Source organism: Cyanistes caeruleus, chromosome 8, assembly GCF_971803275.1.
Source record: "Cyanistes caeruleus chromosome 8, bCyaCae1.hap1.1, whole genome shotgun sequence".
Taxonomy (NCBI): Eukaryota; Metazoa; Chordata; class Aves; order Passeriformes; family Paridae; genus Cyanistes; species Cyanistes caeruleus.
The window spans coordinates 37173487-37194325 of NC_141708.1; the positions used below are offsets into that span (position 1 = coordinate 37173487).

The 20839-nt window shown below is 45.1% G+C and overlaps 1 protein-coding gene across 9 annotated transcripts in view; it reads right to left on the reverse strand.

The window, feature by feature from the left end:
• PCDH15 (protocadherin related 15) overlaps nt 1–20839 on the reverse strand; it is a 532955-nt gene that overhangs the window by 42747 nt on the left and 469369 nt on the right. For all 9 annotated transcript variants that reach the window (XM_086900046.1, XM_086900037.1, XM_086900044.1 and 6 more), the window contains 3 exons: nt 19245–19354; nt 17911–18051; nt 9066–9193 (listed from right to left, as the gene is read on the reverse strand). In XM_086900046.1, coding sequence (XP_086756172.1) covers nt 9066–9193; nt 17911–18051; nt 19245–19354 — 379 coding nt within the window. The remainder of the gene's footprint in view (nt 1–9065; nt 9194–17910; nt 18052–19244; nt 19355–20839) is intronic.

Genomic DNA, 20839 nt, shown 5'->3' on the forward strand with positions numbered 1-20839 from the left:
CTGTGCAAGGTCATTACGTCTTCAACAGGGGGCCATTAATCATCATTAATTGTTTCCTCACCAGCACTGAACAAGTTCTATATGGTAGAAATTGTCCCTTCTGGTTTTTTTTTTCATTTTCAGATAATTTTTCAGGGATTACCAGCACCAGATGAGACATCCAGGTACTCAAAATTGTGTATGCTGCATGCTACTCCAATTCCTATCAGCCCAGGTTCCCAGACAGAACCATCCAGCACTTAAAGGATAATATCCAGGCTGGTTTAGCTGCAAAGAGCAAACAGGTTTCATTCAGAGCTGTACCAAAGATGAGCTCCTGGAATGACACTGGCTGTTACTCGTCATGGACACTGGCTAAATTCCCACTCTCTATCAATATTTTGCTTTCTTCTAAATTCACAAGGCTTCATATGGCTCGACTACCAAAAGCATAAATATCAAATGTGTGAAGTTGTTTTTGTTCTCCAGCTCCGCAGTTGTTTTTTTTAGTCTTTTAAAACTGAGATTGCTGCCTGCTGGGTGAGCTCAAACCCCTTTATTAGCTATTTTAGGAAAGATGGGAAGGTTAAAAAGCTTTCTGAAATTTACTCTGTTTTGTCAGAAAAATAAAGATATCAGTGGGCTTTTCGAGAGTATTCCAGCTGGCTCAGGAAAATACAACCCCATGACATCGCAGAGCCAGCAGATGGGAGCTTGACAGGTGGAGAGTCAGCAAAGTTGTTGGCTTTCCACATAAATAAATTGCTGAAGGAAGAAATGAATGTGGAAACATGCTATGTCATAGAATCATGGAATTTTTAAGGCTCGAAAATACCTCCAAGATCACCCAATCCAACCTTTGATCATCATCTTGGCCATTTAAATGACATTGTGCAGTGCCACATCCACTCATTCCTTGAGCCCTTCCAGGGCTGCTGGCTCCACCATTCCCTGGGCAGCCCCCTTTCCAATGGCCTGCCACTCTTTCATGAAGAAATATTTCCTAATATCCAACCTGAACTCAAGGAAGCAGCTGCAGAGAAAGACCGCCTTGATGTCTGAATGGTGAGAAACAAAGACAAAAATTAAAGCAGCACCTCGGCTGTGCCTGGAGTGCCAGGACACAGGGAATGGCTTCCCAGTGCCAGAGGGCAGGGATGGATGGGATATTGGGAAGGAATTGTTCCCTGGGAGGGTGGGCAGGCCCTGGCACAGGGTGCCCAGAGCAGCTGTGGCTGCCCCTGGATCCCTGGAAGTGTCCAAGGCCAGGCTGGACTTTGGGGCTTGGAGCAGCCTGGGATAGTGGAAGGTGTCCCTGCCCATGGCATGGGGTGGGAATGGATGGGATTTAAGTTTCCTTCCAACCCAAACCATCTTGGGATTCCAGGATAAATTCAGCTCATACAACACAGCTCAGGATAAAGCCATGACCAATCCAGAAAAGTCCTGCCTGGCCGACCCCTCTAGTTTATCCGCACTCAGCTTTGCATGTTGATAATGGAGCTGGGGGGGAAAGAAAAACAAAATTCCTGTAACCCCACATGGCACTTGAGGGACCCAGCAGCAGCCGCAGGAGCAATGTCTGATCCAGCTCCTTTGGCGTCATCCGTGAGTGAGCCAAGTTTTCCACTGAGTGCCCAGTGAAGTCCAAAGGCTCCCTAGAGGTGCCCTGGAGAGGAGCATGACGCCCTTCCAATAAAAAGCCAATTTCTTTGTTAAAATGGATTTATGAGGTTGGTTCAGCTGGGTCAGAAGCCCATCATATTTTTAATATTGGCAAATTCTCTCTCAATAAAAGCTACGGCTTTTAATAGTCGCTGCTTTCAATGACACCAGAAATCAATTTCACCTTCAGCATTTCACGCCTGGAGACGTGTGTGACTAAAAACAAACAAAATTTGGATCCAAATTAAGGTATTGATGCTGCAGGCACAGGCATTAAATGAAGTCAGGCCTTCTGCACAAAGCCCAGGGCACTGGAGCTCAGTGCTAATGAGATGTTTAAGTCTTGCAGCTGAGTTTAAGGCATTAAACTCCAGCGAAAGAGGCCTTTTGACATTTGAAGCTCACAGCTTGTAAAATCCTGCAGAGTTCAGGTGCCTCGAGCTGGTGGATAGGCTCTGAGTTAATTGTCACCAGTTCTGAGAGCTCAGTGCCACCCCAGAGCCATCAGCAGCCTCAGCATCATGACAGTTCAGGCTCTTTCCACATGCACCCAGAGATGAGCAAACAGGTGCCAAACATCCTGGAAAAATGATCAGATTCCAGCTTCAAGTATCTGAACTTGTTTGCATTGCCCCCTTTCTCTGCTCTTTGGATCAAACCTAAGGACACTTGGCTTGGCAGGACCAGCAGAGAGAGCTTGTGAGCTGCTCCCAGGAACATCACAAACTTCTCTAATACAGAGGAAGGATGTTTGCTACTCCTGTAATTTTTCCTGAAGGTAAATATTTTTGACACTTCATTAGGAAGAGATCTATGACATCTCAAGAGTTGCATTATGACTGCCAAAGAAGAGAAAGAACTGCACTTAATCTTAATATTCCAGCAGCATATCTGCCTTTTGTTCTGTGCAAGAAATACAGATGTCTCCTATATCCTGCTGTGATTGAGGGCTGATAAATATGGATGATCTCAGGAATTACCAGGCCAAATTCCAGCCTCCTGTGATTTAGTGTAGGTGTGCCCACACAAAGGGATTTGGGTCACCGCTGCCTCCAGCCCTTTCCCAGCCCCTCCCATGGAGGAGGATGAGGCAGAAATCCTGGGGTGCTCCCTAATCCCAGCACAAAAGCACTGAGGATATTTTTACTCAGAGGGAGGTGAGGCCCTGGCACAGGGTGCCCAGAGCAGCTGTGGCTGCCCCTGGATCACTGGAAATCTCCAAGGCCAGGTTGGACTTAGGGGCTTGGAGCAGCCTGGGATAGTGGAAGGTGTCCCTGCCCACCTGGCAATGGGTGGGCTTTAAAGTCCCTTCCAACCCAAACCATTCCTTTCTCTCTGTGATCTACCCTTTCTTTTTCTCTCCTTTGTAAGAAGGTCTAACAAATGATACCTTTAAAGCATAAATTAATTTACTTCTGACTCCATGTGACTGCACAAGCACAGCTTGATGGCAGGACACCCAGAGAGGCTGGTAAACCCCACTCGGTGTGACAGCAGCACTCTGACCCTGTCACCAAAAATCACCAGTGGCATGTTTGGGATGAGCACAAAAATCATCAGTGACTGTAACTCCTGAAGCTGCTGCATAATCATTGATGATCCCAGTTTTTAGCATCATCAGCCTGAGCTAAATCCAGATTTGCTGCTCAGAGTGAAATGCAATTGTTAATTTGAAATATTTTCCACCTCCCTCACAGGGTCACCCTTAACCACAAGCCTGAGGCTGTTAAAAGGGCATGGAAAATGGCAGGATTGGGATTGAGCTGCTGAGGGGTTTTTTTCCCTCTTCCTAGCAGATGGCAGCTTCAATGTTCCCAATTAGTGGCTGGCATATAAAGCAGCTTTTAGAACTAGGCCGTTTTTGCCGATAGGAATTTCCAGATTGTTGCAGATTTTCAGTTCTGACAGCACAGCTGCCACTGGCCTGTTTTCGGGAGGTTTCACTGGATGTTCTACAGACACACAGGCCTGGAAATTTGGGGTAGCTGTTGCAATTTTCCTTCATTTCGTGTATTTCTTCACTTGCATTCTCTTTTACACTGTCATCTGGCTCGAGCCCTTTGGAGCTCCTTCTCCTCACCTTGGTTTGACACTGGCTGCCTCAGGAGTTTGTAGCCTCGATTTTTAAAAAAATTATATTCATATTATATTTATATTTAATATTTAACATAAAATATACAATAAATAACAAAAATATATACTATATTGATATATTTATATTATATTAATAGTTATTTCAATATATTCATTAATTTTCATATTCATATTGCCTTAAATTAATATATCATGACATCACTGGTATTGATCACTGCCCAGCCCACTCCCAGTATCCCCAGTGCCAGGAATTTTCTGAGAAACACAGGTAGGAAGAAATAAGGCGAGTGGGAATTGCTCACTTTGTCCTCTAATGGTGGCCAAAACTCCCAGGTGCTGAAGGAAAATGGGATTTCTTTTGACAGGCTGTCTCTTGGGAAAAGGTTGAATAAGAAGGGTTCCCAAAGCCAGGTTTTCAAACAAATTTTGGAAAAATTGATTTTATTGTCATTTTTTCTTTGGCTGTTATCAGTTACTTGATAGAATAACTCTGTGTGTGTGTGAGATGAAATAAGGGCACACATATGGATTTCCTCTGTGGCATAGGAATGATCCAGGCCCTGTAGGAGCCTTCACTCAGGAAGGCACACGCAGGACTAACAGTCTTCAAAATGCCCCCAAACAACAAAGTAATCAAAATAATCTTCAATTACATGGGAAAAAAATCCCAAAGGGTAAGGAATTTTCTGATTGCTGCCAGAGGAAAATAATAGGAAAGTAAGAGATCTTACAGTAAAAAGTTCAAGAAGCCAACATAAAAAGCAGGAATGTGATTTTTGAAGGAAAAATTCTTGGCATACCTGTAATATTTGTCTTAGCAGCACACACAGCTTTTTTTGGGGGCCAGATGTTCCAGCAGCTGGAGACTTTGCTGTTGTCACTGCAATGAGCTTTCAGAGGAGATTTTTACTCCTACCAAGCATCTTTTCTCCCCACACTGGGGTCCATAAATCACATTTTTAAGGAAGAAAAGGTTGTGACTGGCAAAGCAGTTCAGTTGCGCGCACGAGTCGTGCAACAGCCAAAGGAGGGATGAGCCAAATGTTGCCCTGAAAGCTGTCCTGGGTGCCCAAGGTGGAATCTCTGGAATTCCAGAACTTGCCACTCTAAGGATTCCCTTGTCATCCCAAGGAAAAGGAAATATCAAAAGAAATCTACAGCTTATAGGCATAGATAGAAAAAAAAAAAGGTTATTTAACATGGATAACAGATCTGGGGAAAAAAAACCAATTCTGGTATTCTCTCCTCGTCCATAGCCAGGAGTTGTAACTGTTTCTTTTATCCATTTTTACTTCATTATGGGATCTCTAAGATGCTTCTGAGGTGAAGAAAAGAGCAATTCCTGCTGCCCTGTGTGTCCTCAGGGTCAGGACCTGTAGCCTAAAATGGCTTTGGCTCATTTTGCTCTCTTTTGTTGAGATATTCAGTGTTCAATAAAAGATATTCAAAAGGAATAAAGGATAAAGTTCCATTAAAAAGCTGATCGGAAAGGGGCAAAGGGCTGGAATTAAAAAAATTGTAAGAATCAAAGCATTTCCATCAAATACAGCTGATTCCAGAGCCTTGGATTCACTGGTATTATTTAGGCAAGATTCCTTTCCTGCAAACATTTTCAGGACAAAAACACCTTTATAAACTGAGCAGAAATTCAGGTAATTCTCTTTCTTCACTAAAATTATGACCTCTGATATTTCCTCATTTAAATGTGTAATAATTCAATAATTTAATAAATAAAGGAAGAAAAACAGAGGTTAATACTGTTAATATTTAAAAAGCAAGAGCTTTTAACATCCCATTATAGGGAAAAGCCAATTCCTGCTGGTAATTTCCCTAAAGATTCTGTGTTTGTGGGTTTGTTTCCCAGAGCAGATTGAAAATACTGTGTTTGGGGCTGAAGGAAGCCTGGTTGGAATTCTGAAAGGGAACAAGAGCAGCTCCATGAAAACACCAGTGAAAAGCAAAATAATTCTAACACAAGGAAACACAAAGCAAACCTCAGGGCACGGAATTCACAAATTAGAGGCTATGCATGTTACATCTAGTTTTAATTAGTACATTCCTAATGAGAAGTACAAAAAGGTCTTCAATTAAGAAAATGGGCTCTCAAATACATTGGAAATTCTGGGGAAAAAAGGGAATTGCAGAGAAGGGGCCTCCAAGCAAGCAAGGAGCAAATCATTGGCTAAAAATTGGCATTTTATTCATATTTATCACTTTTATTTTTTTCTTGGAGCATCAGTACCTCACAGCTTTCAGAGGCCACTGCTCTTAATCCAATCAGATTCATAGAGAATAATTAATGTGGTTTATCACTTCCCAAATTAATTCTGATTAAAAATGACTTTTAGAGAATGATTTGTCGCATTCTGCTGAGCATAATGTTGCTTTTTATCTAGTTAGAGGAATCTTACTATGAATCTAGAGCAAGGCAGCTCATTATTCTCCTCTAAAAGGCTTTTATACTCAAATTAATGTATTTAAGAGGATGCTGCTGGCAGCAAACCCAATGACCTTAGAGTTGGGAGAAACTCCATGGGATTGTCTTGGTACATGTCAACTCTTTGGATGATGAGAGAAATTATTATCCAACATTTTTTTGGTCTATTTGTTTCTAAATTCAATTTGTATGGAAGGTTATGGACCTGGGATTAGTTTCCTTCTCTCCCTATTTTTTATTTTAATTTAATTTTTGAGTTTGATTATTTTTATTATTTGTAAAATTGTAAATTTTAGATTAGTAAAATTTTGTTCAAGGCATGATGGAAGCAACTGAAGGCAAGCATCTGAATGTTCAGTGGTGTATTTGTGATCAATTGATCCAAAAACGGATTTACATCAACTACTCTATTATAATTAAAGACTACAGTCCTTAATTATCCCGTAAGTTATTATGTCCTGTTAAAGAAGAACTAATTGTGAGATTTTTGGGTTGCTTTTCAAAGTTCTAGTTTTGCATTGCGTCCTTCGATCTGCAGGGAGAGTTGGGATTGGTCAGCCTGGACAAGAGAAGCCCTGGGAAGACTTTGGAGCATCTTCCAGCACCTAAAGGGGCTCCAGGAGAGCTGGAGAGAGACTTTGGGGAAGAAATGGAGTGCCAGGACACAGGGAATGGCTTCCCAGTGCCAGAGGGCAGGGATGGATGGGATATTGGGAAGGAATTGTTCCCTGGGAGGGTGGGCAGGCCCTGGCACAGGGTGCCCAGAGCAGCTGTGGCTGCCCCTGGATCCCTGGAGGCATCCATGGCCAGGCTGGAGGGGCTTGGAGCAGCCTGGGATAGTGGACATGGTGGACAGAGGTGTCCCTGTCCATGACAGGGGTGGCACTGGGTGAATTCTAATGTCACCTCCCATCCAAACCATGCCGTGATTCTCCGATTCCAATATCCAGTGTTTGAGGCTCATCAAAGCTGTTGTCAGTGCCAACAATAATGAGAAGATACTGAGAAAATCACGTCTCAAAATCACTCAGATGATGTGAAAGAAAGTGAGCAACTGTTAATGAATGCAGAAGATGAAAGCATACACATTGAAAACTGCTCCTAAGAATTTCCCCCTGGAATCCAAACCTGAATAATTTCTACAGTGCAAGCTCTGAGTGTACTTTATTAATGTTCTCCTAAGTTTCAACTTGGAAAGCTGCTCATTTCATTCTACTCCTCAAGAACAGACATTCATTCGATTAATTATTCTTAAACCAGGCTGGAATGGGGATTGTGTTTAACTAACAGAGCAATTACTTTTGCTTTCTAAAGGCCAGTAAAAAAGGTAATGAGCACCGACTGCTGTAAATGCTCAGTGCTACAACAATAAATTTCAGCCTGATCCTCTGCAACAAGAGCACTTCTTAATTATTTTTAATTTTGCTTTCACTAAACACACAATTATGTTTAATGCCATCCACTAATACCAACTCCTGGCTTAGGCCTCGTTACATTTTGTGCCAGAAAAACCAGGGAGAATTGGAACAGAAAATCTTAAAGACATAAAATTGACATTTCTTTGGTACTCCTTCATGGACTGATGATCTGTTTTGAGTCAAATGTTTCTAAAGGGCAAAAGCAGATTCCTCACATCACCCCCAAATTTCCCTTAGTTTTTCTCCACCCATTTCTTATCCCCCTGACAGACACACAAATACCTGTGCCTAAGAAATCCTCTTGGAAAACCAGGAAGGATTTCACAGCCTGTTCATATTTCATGGGATGACTCCAAACGTGATTTGACATTTGTGCCTCATGTTGCTTTCAACAAGTTGCTCCTTTCCCTAAATTGCCTTCCAGAATTCTTTATCCACTCCAGTGCCTTTGTCCTGTTATCTGCTCTCTACAATTCCCTGGAAGGAGGATGGAGCCAGGTGGGGATCAAGCAAGGGACAGGAGAAGAGGAAACGGTGTCTAGTTGTTCCATGGGAGATTTGGATTGAATAATTGAAAGAATTTCTTCACAGAAAGGGTGGTTAAGCATGGACCAGGTCATTGGTGGAGTCACCATCTCTAGTAGTGTCCCAAAATGTGTGGCAGTGGAATTTGGGGACATCAGTGGTGGTGACCATGGTGGTGCTGGTGGATGGTTGGACTTGATGGTCTTAAAAGCCTTTTTCAAAACTTCTGTGGTTCTTCACTAGTTCTGAAGTTCATAGAATTGACATGATTCTTGGATTCACCACCATGTTTGGATTCCTAATTCTGATGAAGTAGGAGCTTCTCAATTCCCCACTTCTCTGCCATTTCTGGGCTTATTTTGGGAAGGACTCTCATGAAACCAACAAAAAAAGCCAAAAAAATAGATAAGGACAACTTTATTAAGCTCTGATTGTTTTATCATTCCTGGTGCTCTAAATATATAATTTATTTGTTTTATTGGAAACAAAGAGCTTTAACTCTTGCTATTAAAATCTGATGCTAATTGTAGTCTGTATTTTATATTTCCATTAATTTCCTCTCTTTAAAAAAAAAAAAACAACAAAACTCTACGGTCAATTTTACACCCACTTTCCTCCCAGTGCAGGCCTGAAATTGCTGGATTTCCCCTTTAAAACTTAAACAAGGCACCACCAAAATAGATAAAACTTTAAGTGAAAATTGGCATTAAACATAAATCAGATGTTTAAATATGAACAGATCTTAAATGAGAGCTACAAACTGGCATGAGACACAAACACCTAAAATTGAGTACAAACAAAACTTGGGTTGTAACTCAAAATCATCCTTGTGTCAACATCAAGCAGCTTCAGAAGATACAAATTTCAATATTTCTTATAAAAACCAAACCAGTGAGTACAGATTTTCCCTCTGTAAGTGAAAGCTATTACAAAATCTTCAGCCTTACCTTCACTTTAAGCACAGAAGAAAACATTCTGGCATCTTCAGACACCCCTCCAATGTACATCTTTTTGGTAAAAACAGGTGCATGGTCATTTTCATCCTTCACTTCAATAAAGACCTTGGCTGTATTACCTAAAAGAGGGAAGGAAAAGGGAAGAGAATATTTTGTAACATCTCCTCGTATTCATGCATTCACAGCTCAGAGAGATCACGGAAAAAGAGTGTAGGGATAATAAACTAAAAATAAATCCCCTAGACATCATAGAATACTGAAACTGGATAATCCCAGAGTCACTGAGGCTGGAAAATCCCTCCCAGCCCATGGAGTCCAAGCTGTGCCTCATCCCCACCTTGTCCCCAGCCCAGAGCACTGAGTGCCACGTCCAGCCCTTCCCTGGACACCTCCAGGCATGGGGACTCCAAAGCTCCCTGGGCAGCCCCTGCCAAGGCCTGAGCTCCCTTGCCATGGAGAAATTCCTCCTGGTGTCCAAGCTGAGCCTCCCCTGGCACAGCTTGAGGCCGTTTCCCCTTGTCCTGTCCCTGTTCCCTGGCAGCACAGCCCGACCCCCCCTGGCTGTCCCCTCCTGTCAGGGAGTTGTGCAGAGCCAGAAGGTTCCCCTGAGCCTCCTTTGCTCCAGGCTGAGCCCCTTTCCCAGCTCCCTCAGCCCCTCCTGGGGCTCCAGCCCCTTCCCCAGACAAGTAATAAGGATCCATATCATACCTTCCTTCTGCAGCTTTTGGTCCCATTAAATACCCACAGGTGTGACAAAGAGGTAATGAAGAGGTCACAAAGAGCTCATTAACAGCAGCTCTGCACCTTGCTTTATCTATTTTAATTATTCCTAATGCCATGCAAATACTTGATGATTCAGTCCTGGTGTCTCTAAACTCATAAATGGTCACACAGATTCCTGGCCCAGCAGCCTCAACACTTAATTAATTTCCTGTGTTAATTGAAAGCATCCCTAAGCCTGTCCTCCTCCCAAACCTGGCCTGGCTGAGGGGAACTCCACCAGGGTTGCCTCACCTGAGAGGTTCAACACAAAAACCCACTGTTAATTTAGTTTTATTAAAGAGTTCCTGCTTCTGCCCATTGAGCAATAAACATCTCCATCCTTCTGCAAGAGGAAAAACATCCAGAAAAAACCATGGACCTGGTGCCAAACAGATTCCACAGTGCAGTAATCTCCACCAACATCTGCTTCCCTCTTTCAGAATAGTATCATGCAGAAAGATTGCTGGAAATGATGATATCCAGTTCATTAAAACCACATTTGCAAGTGATAAATTGCCTGCTTTCTGAGCTGGTCTGCTCAGTTCCTTTCAGTGCCAGGATAATTTCAGTGTTGCACAGGTGACACTAATCTGAGTTACTTGTACAATGCAGGCTCTTTAGGAAAGGCTTAGGAGCTGTGTATTTAGGGGAGGAAAACATTAAACCACAGACTATTTCTGACATGGTGAAAGTCATATTCTTCCTATCTGATAGTCCAGCTGATGGGAAACAAATTATGGCTTCATAAATGGAACTGAAATCTAAAAATAAAAGAAAAAACCAAATATTTAAAATGCTGTCCCTGAGGCAGCAGAGTGTCCTGGGGGTGCTGGGGGACACGGAGCTGTCCCTGAGGCAGCAGAGTGTCCTGGGGGTGCTGGGGGACACGGAGCTGTCCCTGAGGCAGCAGAGTGTCCTGGGGGTGCTGGGGGACACGGAGCTGTCCCTGAGGCAGCAGAGTGTCCTGGGGGTGCTGGGGGACACGGAGCTGTCCCTGAGGCAGCAGAGTGTCCTGGGGGTGCTGGGGGACACGGAGCTGTCCCTGAGGCAGCAGAGTGTCCTGGGGGTGCTGGGGGACACGGAGCTGTCCCTGAGGCAGCAGAGTGTCCTGGGGGTGCTGGGGGACACGGAGCTGTCCCTGAGGCAGCAGAGTGTCCTGGGGGTGCTGGGGGACACGGAGCTGTCCCTGAGGCAGCAGAGTGTCCTGGGGGTGCTGGGGGACACGGAGCTGTCCCTGAGGCAGCAGAGTGTCCTGGGGCCAAGGAGGCCAATGGCATCCTGGGGGCAGCAGGAGGAGCATTGGCAGCAGGGCAGGGAGGGATCCTGGCCCTGTGGGCAGCCCTGGAGGCAGCTCTGGAGTGCTGTGTCCAGCTCTGGCTCCTCAGCACAGCAGGGCCAGGGAGCTCCTGGAGCGGGGCCAGCGGAGGCTGCGCAGCTGAGGAAGGGCCTGGAGCATCTGGGTGCCCAGGAAAGGCTGAGGGAGCTGGGGCTGCTCAGCCTGGAGAGGAGCCCCAGCTGAGAGGGGCCCTCAGGCCTGGCTGGCCCTGGCTGCAGGGAGGGCTCCCAGCAGGGCCCAGCCTCTGCTCCGGGGGCCCAGCAATGGCACCAGAGCCACGGGCAGGGCCTGATGGCAGCAATTCCCCCTGGCCAGGAGGCACAACTTCTTCCCTGGCCACTGCCCAGCCCTGAACACATTGGCCACAGAGGCTGTGGGCTCTCCTGCCTGGGGCTGTGGCACAGCTGTGTGCACACAATGCTGTGCCCTGTGCTCTGGGATGGCCCTGCTGGAGCAGGGAGGTGCCACCAGCTGCCCTCTGAGCTCCCTTCAGCCTGAACCGTTGTGTGAGGTTCTTCAGTGTGGAGAGAAGGGAGGAAAAAAGAAATGAAAGAAAATAAAGGAAATTGCATTAGTTGTCAAAACTCTGTCTTCTTCAACCAGATCCTTAATACCTCTGGCTGCAGTACTGAACTACAGTAGGAAAATGAGATTCCCAGGCAGACTTTCCCACTGCAGCTCCACCCTTTAGGGAAGAAGGTGTCATTAAAAGCAATGTGGAAGTGACCTTGCCCTGCTGAGCCTATAAGCAGTCCTATCACTGGCTGCCACCAGTTTGGTGCTGAAGGGAAGATCCTAATTTTATCCCTGCAGGTGGGATCAGGTGTTGGCTCACCTGCACTGGTTCTCTCTAATTCAAATTAAACATCATTTGCATATTGCTCATTTTTGTCATGTCAGGCCAGACTGGGTGAGGTGGCCGAGTCTTGTTCAGAGTTTGCCTTGCCATTTGTTCAACTCCCCATTTGTTTAATTTGCTGGCAGTTCTGTAAGCTGCCAAAATGCTGATTTGTTTAGCAAAGGGTGAATGCTCTGAGAATGGAAAAATGGGAGTTATTACATTAAGTGCAAAGCAAATTAAATACCCTGCATATCCACAGGCCAACATTAGGACCATCACCATTGAATATCTACCTGTATTTCAGCTTCCTGCCTGATTTCTAAACACAGTCCTTTCTAGCAGATGGAGTGGAATGTGACATCTGTGAGCTCCTCCCTATCCCACCTTTGGATCCAATTCCAAACCTGGAAAGGGCTCTCCAGCAGCTACAGAAGTTGCCTTACCCTCACAGTGGAATTCTCACTAAAATATGTCAGCAGCAGCTGTGCCATTTGGGAAGATCATGCCAGACCCTTTCCCGTAGGGATTTTTCCCAGTCCCTCTGCTTGATTCAGGAATATTCCCTGCACAGGGGCTCTGGTGCTCTCAACCTACCACTCCTCCACCCTAGCCCCCAGCCTGATGGAACAGGCCATCAATGAAGTGCACTCTTAGACAGTCTGATTTAGACTCTATCATTAGACTCCTTTTTCCTTCATATTCCAGATTTTTACCTGCTTTTCTAAATACTGGGTGTGGCTTGAACCCTCTTTGTGAGAACAGTGATCATCACAGACTGTCAGTATTCATACTCACCTTCCAGAGGGGAAATGTACACCCCCATGCACGTAAAACCTCCCATCTTTGGTGTTCTAAGTCTTGAATCCAGCTCCAGTTACTTTTTTTCTTCATGGATTCCAGGTGTTGAAATCAGGATTTACTCCTTGGTGGTAATTCTTGTGAGATCTCCCAGAATCCAAATATAAGATCTTATTACTTATAACTTATTACTTATAACTGTGCTGCCTAAAGAGCTGTCCAGGTGAATGAACAAAAAGTATCTTTCCCTGGACAAAGCAGCACAGGCTGCCAAACATTACCAAAAAGAGCCAAGAAAATTGATTTTAGTGGTACCTTGGTCTCCTGCAAGGTTCTTTTTTCCTCCTCTTCCCCAGCCCCCTGGAGATGAGCAGCAGAGCACAGAAAATACAGAACTGCAGCTGCTTCTAAGACATCCTCAACTTATAGGAACCAGCTAAATAATCACTGCCAAGACTTTTGGTTCTTTCAGCTTCTGTGGTTTGCTTAAGGGGAGTGAAAATAACCTGAAAGCTGCTCTAAAGCAAAGCTGAGGAACCTCTGAAACATCTATAATGAGTAGACCATGAATAAATAACACAGAAAACAAGCCCAACAAAAACTCCTGGGTCACTGGTGTGTACTAGCACTTAATTTCCAGGAGTTTTCCCCAAACATCCTTGTTGGAACATCCTCTTTTCCAGTCTCCCCATCTGAAAATGTGTCAGATCCACATGAGCCTGTAGTTCCTTGACAGGCTGCAGAAATGAAGCTGAACTAAAGTAATGATTTTTGGACACTGGGACAGCATCAACGATGCTTTGAGTGTTCCCAGGTGAGTTTTACTCAGCGCTTTCACCAGCAGCACTGCACTTGCCTTCTGCAACATTCAAACCCAGCCATGGATCCAGCTGCTCTTCATGCATGGATAATTCTAACATAAATCCCTGCATCTCCAAAAGCAATTCTGCAGGAGGCAACAGCAGATTTCAAAGAACCTTTCCAAAGTTCATCTGAATCCAACTGGGAGGGAGAATTGTAATTTGCCAGGGTTTAGGAGCACTTTGCTTTACTCCTGCCTTACAAGTGCGTGGAGCAGGCTTTGTGCTTTGGCAGGTGAGCTGTGCTGAACTGCAGCTGGGCTCCATCTCACATTCCTGGATTTGGCAGAACCAAGTAGGAATCAGCACTGAATATTTTTCAGTAGCATTTAGATCTAAATGAGCACATAAAGCCTGAAGATCATCATGTGCTGTCACTGCTCGAGAGAGTGCAAAAAGAAGTGAACAGCCACATGTTTGGAGTAGCACAGACACAAGGTCTGATTTAAATCCATATAAAACCTCTTTTTCTAACAAATAACAACCTGAGCGGGAGCTCAGGTTTTATGCAGCCTCTCTAAAATGCACTGCTTTGCTGCCCAAAGAAATTGGAAGTTTGTCCCAAGCTTCCCCAGAGCTGTGAGGCAGCAGGATGAGCTCTCCAGGCTCTGCTTGCATTGAGCCCATCTGTCACATCTTGGATTTGGGAACTGCCAGAGCAGCCAACTTGTAAAGCACCACCAGCACCAACTTTTTTTTGCAACTAAAAACATACGGCTGCTTTACTGTTACATCAACACCACAGGGACACAGAATTCATGCTCATATTTAACATAGTAGAATCATCATTCCCAATTACTATGGAGCAGCTGCAGAATTTAAGTTGTAAAACTCTCATTTCCACTTTATTCCCAAGGGGTTTTTTGTGTTTGGAAAACCAAAAACTGAAGGAGACAGGCCTGTTGCCTTACCCCCAATCCCCAAAGCAAAGCCCTGCTCACAGCTGGGAGTACAGCAGAGCCAGGACAGGGCCGTTGTACCAGCCCTGGGGGTGCCAAAGGTGCCAAACAGTTCTACCTGACTGGATAAAACATGGAAATAATCAATGGAAGTGTGACTTTGTTTTCAAATATTCAGACAGTAAGATAAAAAACATATCTAACAGGGTTCTGTCAGAGAATCATCTAGGCTGGAAAAGACCTCCAAGATCATGGAGTATGACCTGTGACCAATCTCTGCTTTGTCACCTAATTCCTCTTAAATACAGGAAAATCCACCATAGGTTCTGTTATTATCTTTACATCTCTAGGAATGTGAAATCATAGAATTCCAGGATGATTTGAGTTGGAAGGGACCTTAAAGCCCATCCAGTGCCATCCCCTGCCATGGGCAGGGACACCTTCCACTATCCCAGGCTGCTCCAAGCCCCAAAGTCCAACCTGGCCTTGGGCACTGCCAGAGATCCAGGGGCAGCCACGGCTGCTCTGCTCATACCCACCAATGCTTTGGTTCTACAACTGGGACCAGGCTGAATTCAGAGGTAAAAGCTCTCTTTGTCCCTCTTTGTCCATCCTGCTCCAATGCTCTTTGTCCCTGTGTTTAGGCAGCACTTTCTCATTGCTGCTTCCTCTGCTTCCACACATACCTTTCTGCTTCCTCCTGCCCCTTACCTTCTTACCTCAAGGAGTAGCAAGTGCAACTCCTGGCTCTGCGCAGTATAGCCCCAAGAATCCCACCCTGTGCCTGAGAGCTTTGTCCAAACTCCACTAATACTGAAGGTCCTTAGCATCATCAGAATCCCCAGAGAGAACTCCAAGCTTTTTAACTCATCCTCATCACCAAACCCAGCTCATCTTCCATTCAAATGAAGTAAAACCACAGCAATTTCATATCATAAAGTTTCAGTTAAAGTAACTCCTTTAATGAGTTTGACTCTGCTGAAGGCAAGAGTGTGACTTTGCATGATTTAGCATCATCTATGAAAACCCCAGTTTAAGTCACCAATTTGATGTTCTCATACTCCAAAGGACATCTCAATTTACTTTCTCTCCTCATATATTTATTCAATTATTGCCATGCTATCACCTGGCACCATCACTGAATGACAAGCTCAGTTACACTTAATGCACTTTCACTTTCCACCTGCAGAGATGAAAACTCCAGCTCCTTCTTCTCTATAATTATTTCCTATACCATCACTGAAAACAATTTGGTACCCAGCTTCAGAGCTTTGTGACATTCAGCCTTGTGTAGTGGCTGAGCAGTTTGTCAGGGATGTGTTATTTACAGAATCCCAGAGTCACTGAGGCTGGAAAATCCCTCCCAGCCCATGGAGTCCAAGCTGTGCCTCATCCCCACCTTGTCCCCAGCCCAGAGCACTGAGTGCCACGTCCAGCCCTTCCCTGGACACCTCCAGGCATGGGGACTCCAAAGCTCCCTGGGCAGCCCCTGCCAAGGCCTGAGCTCCCTTGCCATGGAGAAATTCCTCCTGCTGTCCAAGCTGAGCCTCCCCTGGCACAGCTTGAGGCCGTTTCCCCTTGTCCTGTCCCTGTTCCCTGGCAGCAGAGCCCGACCCCCCCTGGCTGTCCCCTCCTGTCAGGGAGTTGTGCAGAGCCAGAAGGTTCCCCTGAGCCTCCTTTGCTCCAGGCTGAGCCCCTTTCCCAGCTCCCTCAGCCCCTCCTGGGGCTCCAGCCCCTTCCCAGCTCCCTTCCTTGTATCTTGAAGTCAGTGGCTCAGAAATCCCTGCAGCTCCAGAGTAGGTCACCGACAAATTCCAGAACAAATTCCACTGATTCAGAAGTATCCAAGACCAGACCTGGCAGCAGGTCACTGCCACTGGGTGTCCCACCTCTGTATTAATTCAGTGTTGCACAATCCTGGGGCTGGGCATTCTGAGTCACCCAGCTCCAAAATGGTTCATCAGTTCAACCTCAGCAAAGCCCACAGTGATGTGTTAATTGTGCCCCATCTCCTCCCACTGCAGCTCATCAATTCAGTACCCTGAAACTCAGAAGTAGTGTTTAACCTGATTAAAATTCCTCAAAAATAAACAAAGTGCTAAGAAAATGGAAAGGCATTCATTGTGTACAAGCAGGAATCAAACCCAGAGACCAAGGAATCTACATTACAGAGTCATAAGTAATTCAGCTGGCCTGAATTATTCTAAAATACTAAAATACTTCTAAAGTATTTTAAATACTAAAATACTTCTAAAGTATTTTAAATATATACATTGATCAAATTCTTTAGCCATCCCTGCAGCACAGTGCACATTCTAAAGAATATATATGTTGTATACTCCTGGAGAATCAAAAACACCCAGCTTGTGTTTCTTTAAGATGGCCTGAAGTCAAACTCCAGTCATTATCAAGCATTCCTGAATAAAGTAATTCAGCCATCACTTTTTTTGGAGCTGCTTCTCAGTTGAGAGAGCTGCTCTAGCGTAGAGTGTGAGTCAGAAGAGGGAATGGAGGGAAGGACCTGCTGACTGCCTCGTGTCTTCAGCCATGTCAGAAAGCTTTGGAAAAAGCTGTGTGCTGCATGGAAGCCTGATCTGCTCCCTGGGTATTGCTTGGCTGTGGTTTTATGGATATAACCTTACCTGGATTTCTCCCAGGCACTGGGAGAAGCAGGCAGCTCTGCTTTTCTGTCCCCTAGCAGGTATATCCTTGATAGTGGCTAAACCAGCACAGGGTCTCAACCTGCTCTTAACAAAACCAAGCTCCTGACCACTGATTAACCCTGACATGTCACACCCCACACCCTCAAATTCTTACTCAAGGAAAAAGAAATATTCATGATAATCCAGGCTCAAAATCCCAAAATCTCCTGCTTGTTCTGTGGGAAGCATTGGAAAGAAATCCTGATGAAGGTATTGGAACTGCCATCCCCTGTACAGTGTCTCAGGCCATTCCCAAGATTTATGGCATGTTCCCAAACATTTGAGCACCTTCAGCTAACATGGAATCCCAGAATCCCAGAGTGGTTTGGGTTCCAAGGAATCTCAAAGCCTATCCAGAGCCACACCCTGCCATGGACAGGGACAGCTCCCACTATCCCAAGCAGCTCCAAGCCCTGTCCAGCCTGGCTTTGGACACTTCCTGGGATCCAGGGGCAGCCACAGCTGCTCTGGGCAAGTCAGGCCAAGAGATCCTAAAATGCAGTGTGGGCTGTGATTCCTTCATCACCATCACCCCCCTGAAACACAGCAAGGTCACTGGGGAGCAGTTACAGCACTCTCAGCAAATACCAGCAATGTCTGTTTAAAAAAGATGGAAAAAGAAGGATTTTGACACTTACTTTTGGAGGGGACCCGCAGGTTGGATCTCACCACCTGCAGCGAGTCTGCCTGCACTCGGAGCTCGTAACTTTGGACACTTTCATAGTCCAGAGGCTTTTTCACAGAGATCACTCCTGTTCTGTTGTTAATGGCAAACACATCTGGAAGCCAGAAAAAACACAGGAATCTTATGAGATGCATAAACAGGAATTTTCAGTGCCCAAGGGTTTTATTTTGTGGATGACACAATTCTCTGACACTGCCAAGCAAGTCATTCCCTCCCTCCCTCCCGCTTGGAAAACCCCACACAGCTCATCTTTGAAGATATTTTTAGGGAGCAGAGCAGCTGGATCTGCCCTGCTACTGGGATAACCAACACAGCATCACAGAATCATGGAATATCCTGACCTGGAAGGCACCCAAAGGATCAGAGAGTGCAACTCCCTGCACAGGACTTGAGTACAAATGGAAAGATGGGACATGACAAAGAGCCCACTCTCAGAAAAAGGAGGATGGGATAGGGAATTTACATCCCTCCCTCTGATTCTCTGTTATTTTGTCAAGACTTCCAGGTGGATCACATAAAGCATCCCAGCAGGATGTTTTTTTTGGATATCAGGCTCTAATCCGATAACTGTTACAGCATGGCTGAGTCTATAATCCCTTAAACCAGATTTTTAAGCAAGTACTTCATCAAAGCTATTTATGCTTTTATTTCAACATACCATGGACTCACATGAGTGTGGCACCCATGGGAATTTTCACATCAGTGAGAATTATTTTCTTGTAATTTTGCTAATAAATCTGATCTCTGGCTTATCTCCAAAGACCTGATAATGATAGTTACAGAATCCCAGAATGGTTTGTGTGGGAAAGGACCTTAAAGCCCATCCAGGGATGGATCAGCCATGGGCAGGGACACCTTCCACCATCCCAGGCTGCTCCAAGCCCCAGAGTCCAACCTGGCCTTGGACACTTCCAGGGATCCAGGGGCAGCCACAGCTGCTCTGGGCACCCTGTGCCAGGGCCTGCCCACCCTCCCAGGGAACAATTCCTGCCCCATATCCCATCTAAACTTCTCTGTTCCAGCTTGATGCCATTCCCCCTTATCCTGTTCTTAACAAAAGTCCCTCTCCAGGTTTCTTCAAGTCCTTTCCAGCCCTGGAATTCCCTCGAGCTTGTCCAGATGGGGTGGGATTTCACCTTGATGATTTGAGAGTTCGTTTCCAGCCTTAACGATTCTGTGATTCACCTCAGCAGCTCTACTTCTCCATACTTTCTTGCAGATCTTGGTGTGCCCACCATGACCACAAGACTGAAATATTAATATTAATATTCTTATTCTTACACTTACCCTCTTCATTCCCTGACACAATGGAGTACACGACTGTCTGGTTCAGGGCGGCTGCGGTGACAACGGTGACCACGGTTCCCTTCGGGGCACTTTCACTCACTGGGGGAGGTCTGCAGGGTGGAACAGAAAGATTTGTGTTACATTCCTGAACAGTGCATTGTTGAAGCTTACTCCTCAGGTTACTATTTCCTCCATCTATTAGGCCGCCACAGGATCTGTTATTAGGGAAAATCATATTAAAAAAGGAAAATGTTTGTCCTTTGAAAATGTAAAACCCACTGAAAAGTCCAATAGACAGGAGGTGGCAATGTAAAGATCTAATGATGCTTGGATCTGAGAAGTGGGAAAGCAGGGAATAATGAGGAGGAACAAGAACCACCATGGCCTGATAAATTGGAAGTAAAAGACAAAATAAATCTTTTCTACCTGTATTTTATATAGATCTATAGATCTCTTTTATAATAGACCTTGAATATATTCAAGTCTACTAAGAAAACTCAGTAATCTGTCAAAAAATCACACAGGAAAATTCATTAATGGGTAAAATTCCATGCCTTAAACAGGAATCACTTTGGGGCCACCTCCATGGGATTTCCATTCTTCACAAAGCTCCAAAAATTTCCCTGCCAACACATTTTGTAACTAAAACCCAAGCTGCTTTTCAGGAAATGAACTGCAACCCAAGACTACCCACTGTAAGGGTGGGCAGGCCCTGGCACAGGGTGCCCAGAGCAGGTGGCTGCCCCTGGATCCCTGGAAGTGCCCAAGGCCAGGTTGGACTTTGGGGTTTGGAGCAGCCTGGGACAGTGGAAGGTGTCCCTGCCCATGGCAGGGGTGGCACTGGATGGGCTTTGAGGCCCTTTGAACCCAAACCATTCCATGGCTCTGTGCTGATGTCTTTAAAGCAGCAATCTAAACAATTTCAACAAGAAGTGAGAGGCTTCAGCTCATCTCAAATCCTCCTCCTCAGATTTTCCTCACGGCAAGAAATGGTTGAATTCATGCTTCAAACTCTTTAAAATAAATTTAAAAGGAATTTTTGACACTCATCCACGAATGTAGATTTTTTTTTTAATGTATTATGCAGATATTTTCAATTTTTGAAAATTACACTCATTTGATAGATAACAAAATAAACATCAGATGAGGTTCTGCTCAGAGAGTCTCCTGAGCTGGAAGATCAGCTGTGCACTTATCTTCAAAATTCTGGATAGAATCTGCAGCTGCTTCTCTCCAGAGAATAGCATGGAGGTATGTGGAAGACCAAATGGCACCTGGTGACATGGTCTAGTGGTGGCACTGGTTGATTTGTTTGATTTGATGATCCCAGGGGTCTTTTCAGGCCTAAATTATTCTGTGATTCCATGAATATTTTATCACTTTCCCCTTTCATCTTCCAGGTGGTTTTCAAATCCTCCACCCCACACCACATTTTCCCATTCTAAGGGCAGGGAATGGGCATGGCCCTGAGGCTGCCAGAGCTCCAGGAGTGCTGGGACAACACTCTCAGGGACAGGCTGGGATTGCTGGGGTGTCTGTGCAGGCCCAGGAGCCTTACAACTCAGGATAGTCCATGATTATACAAAAGTTGGACC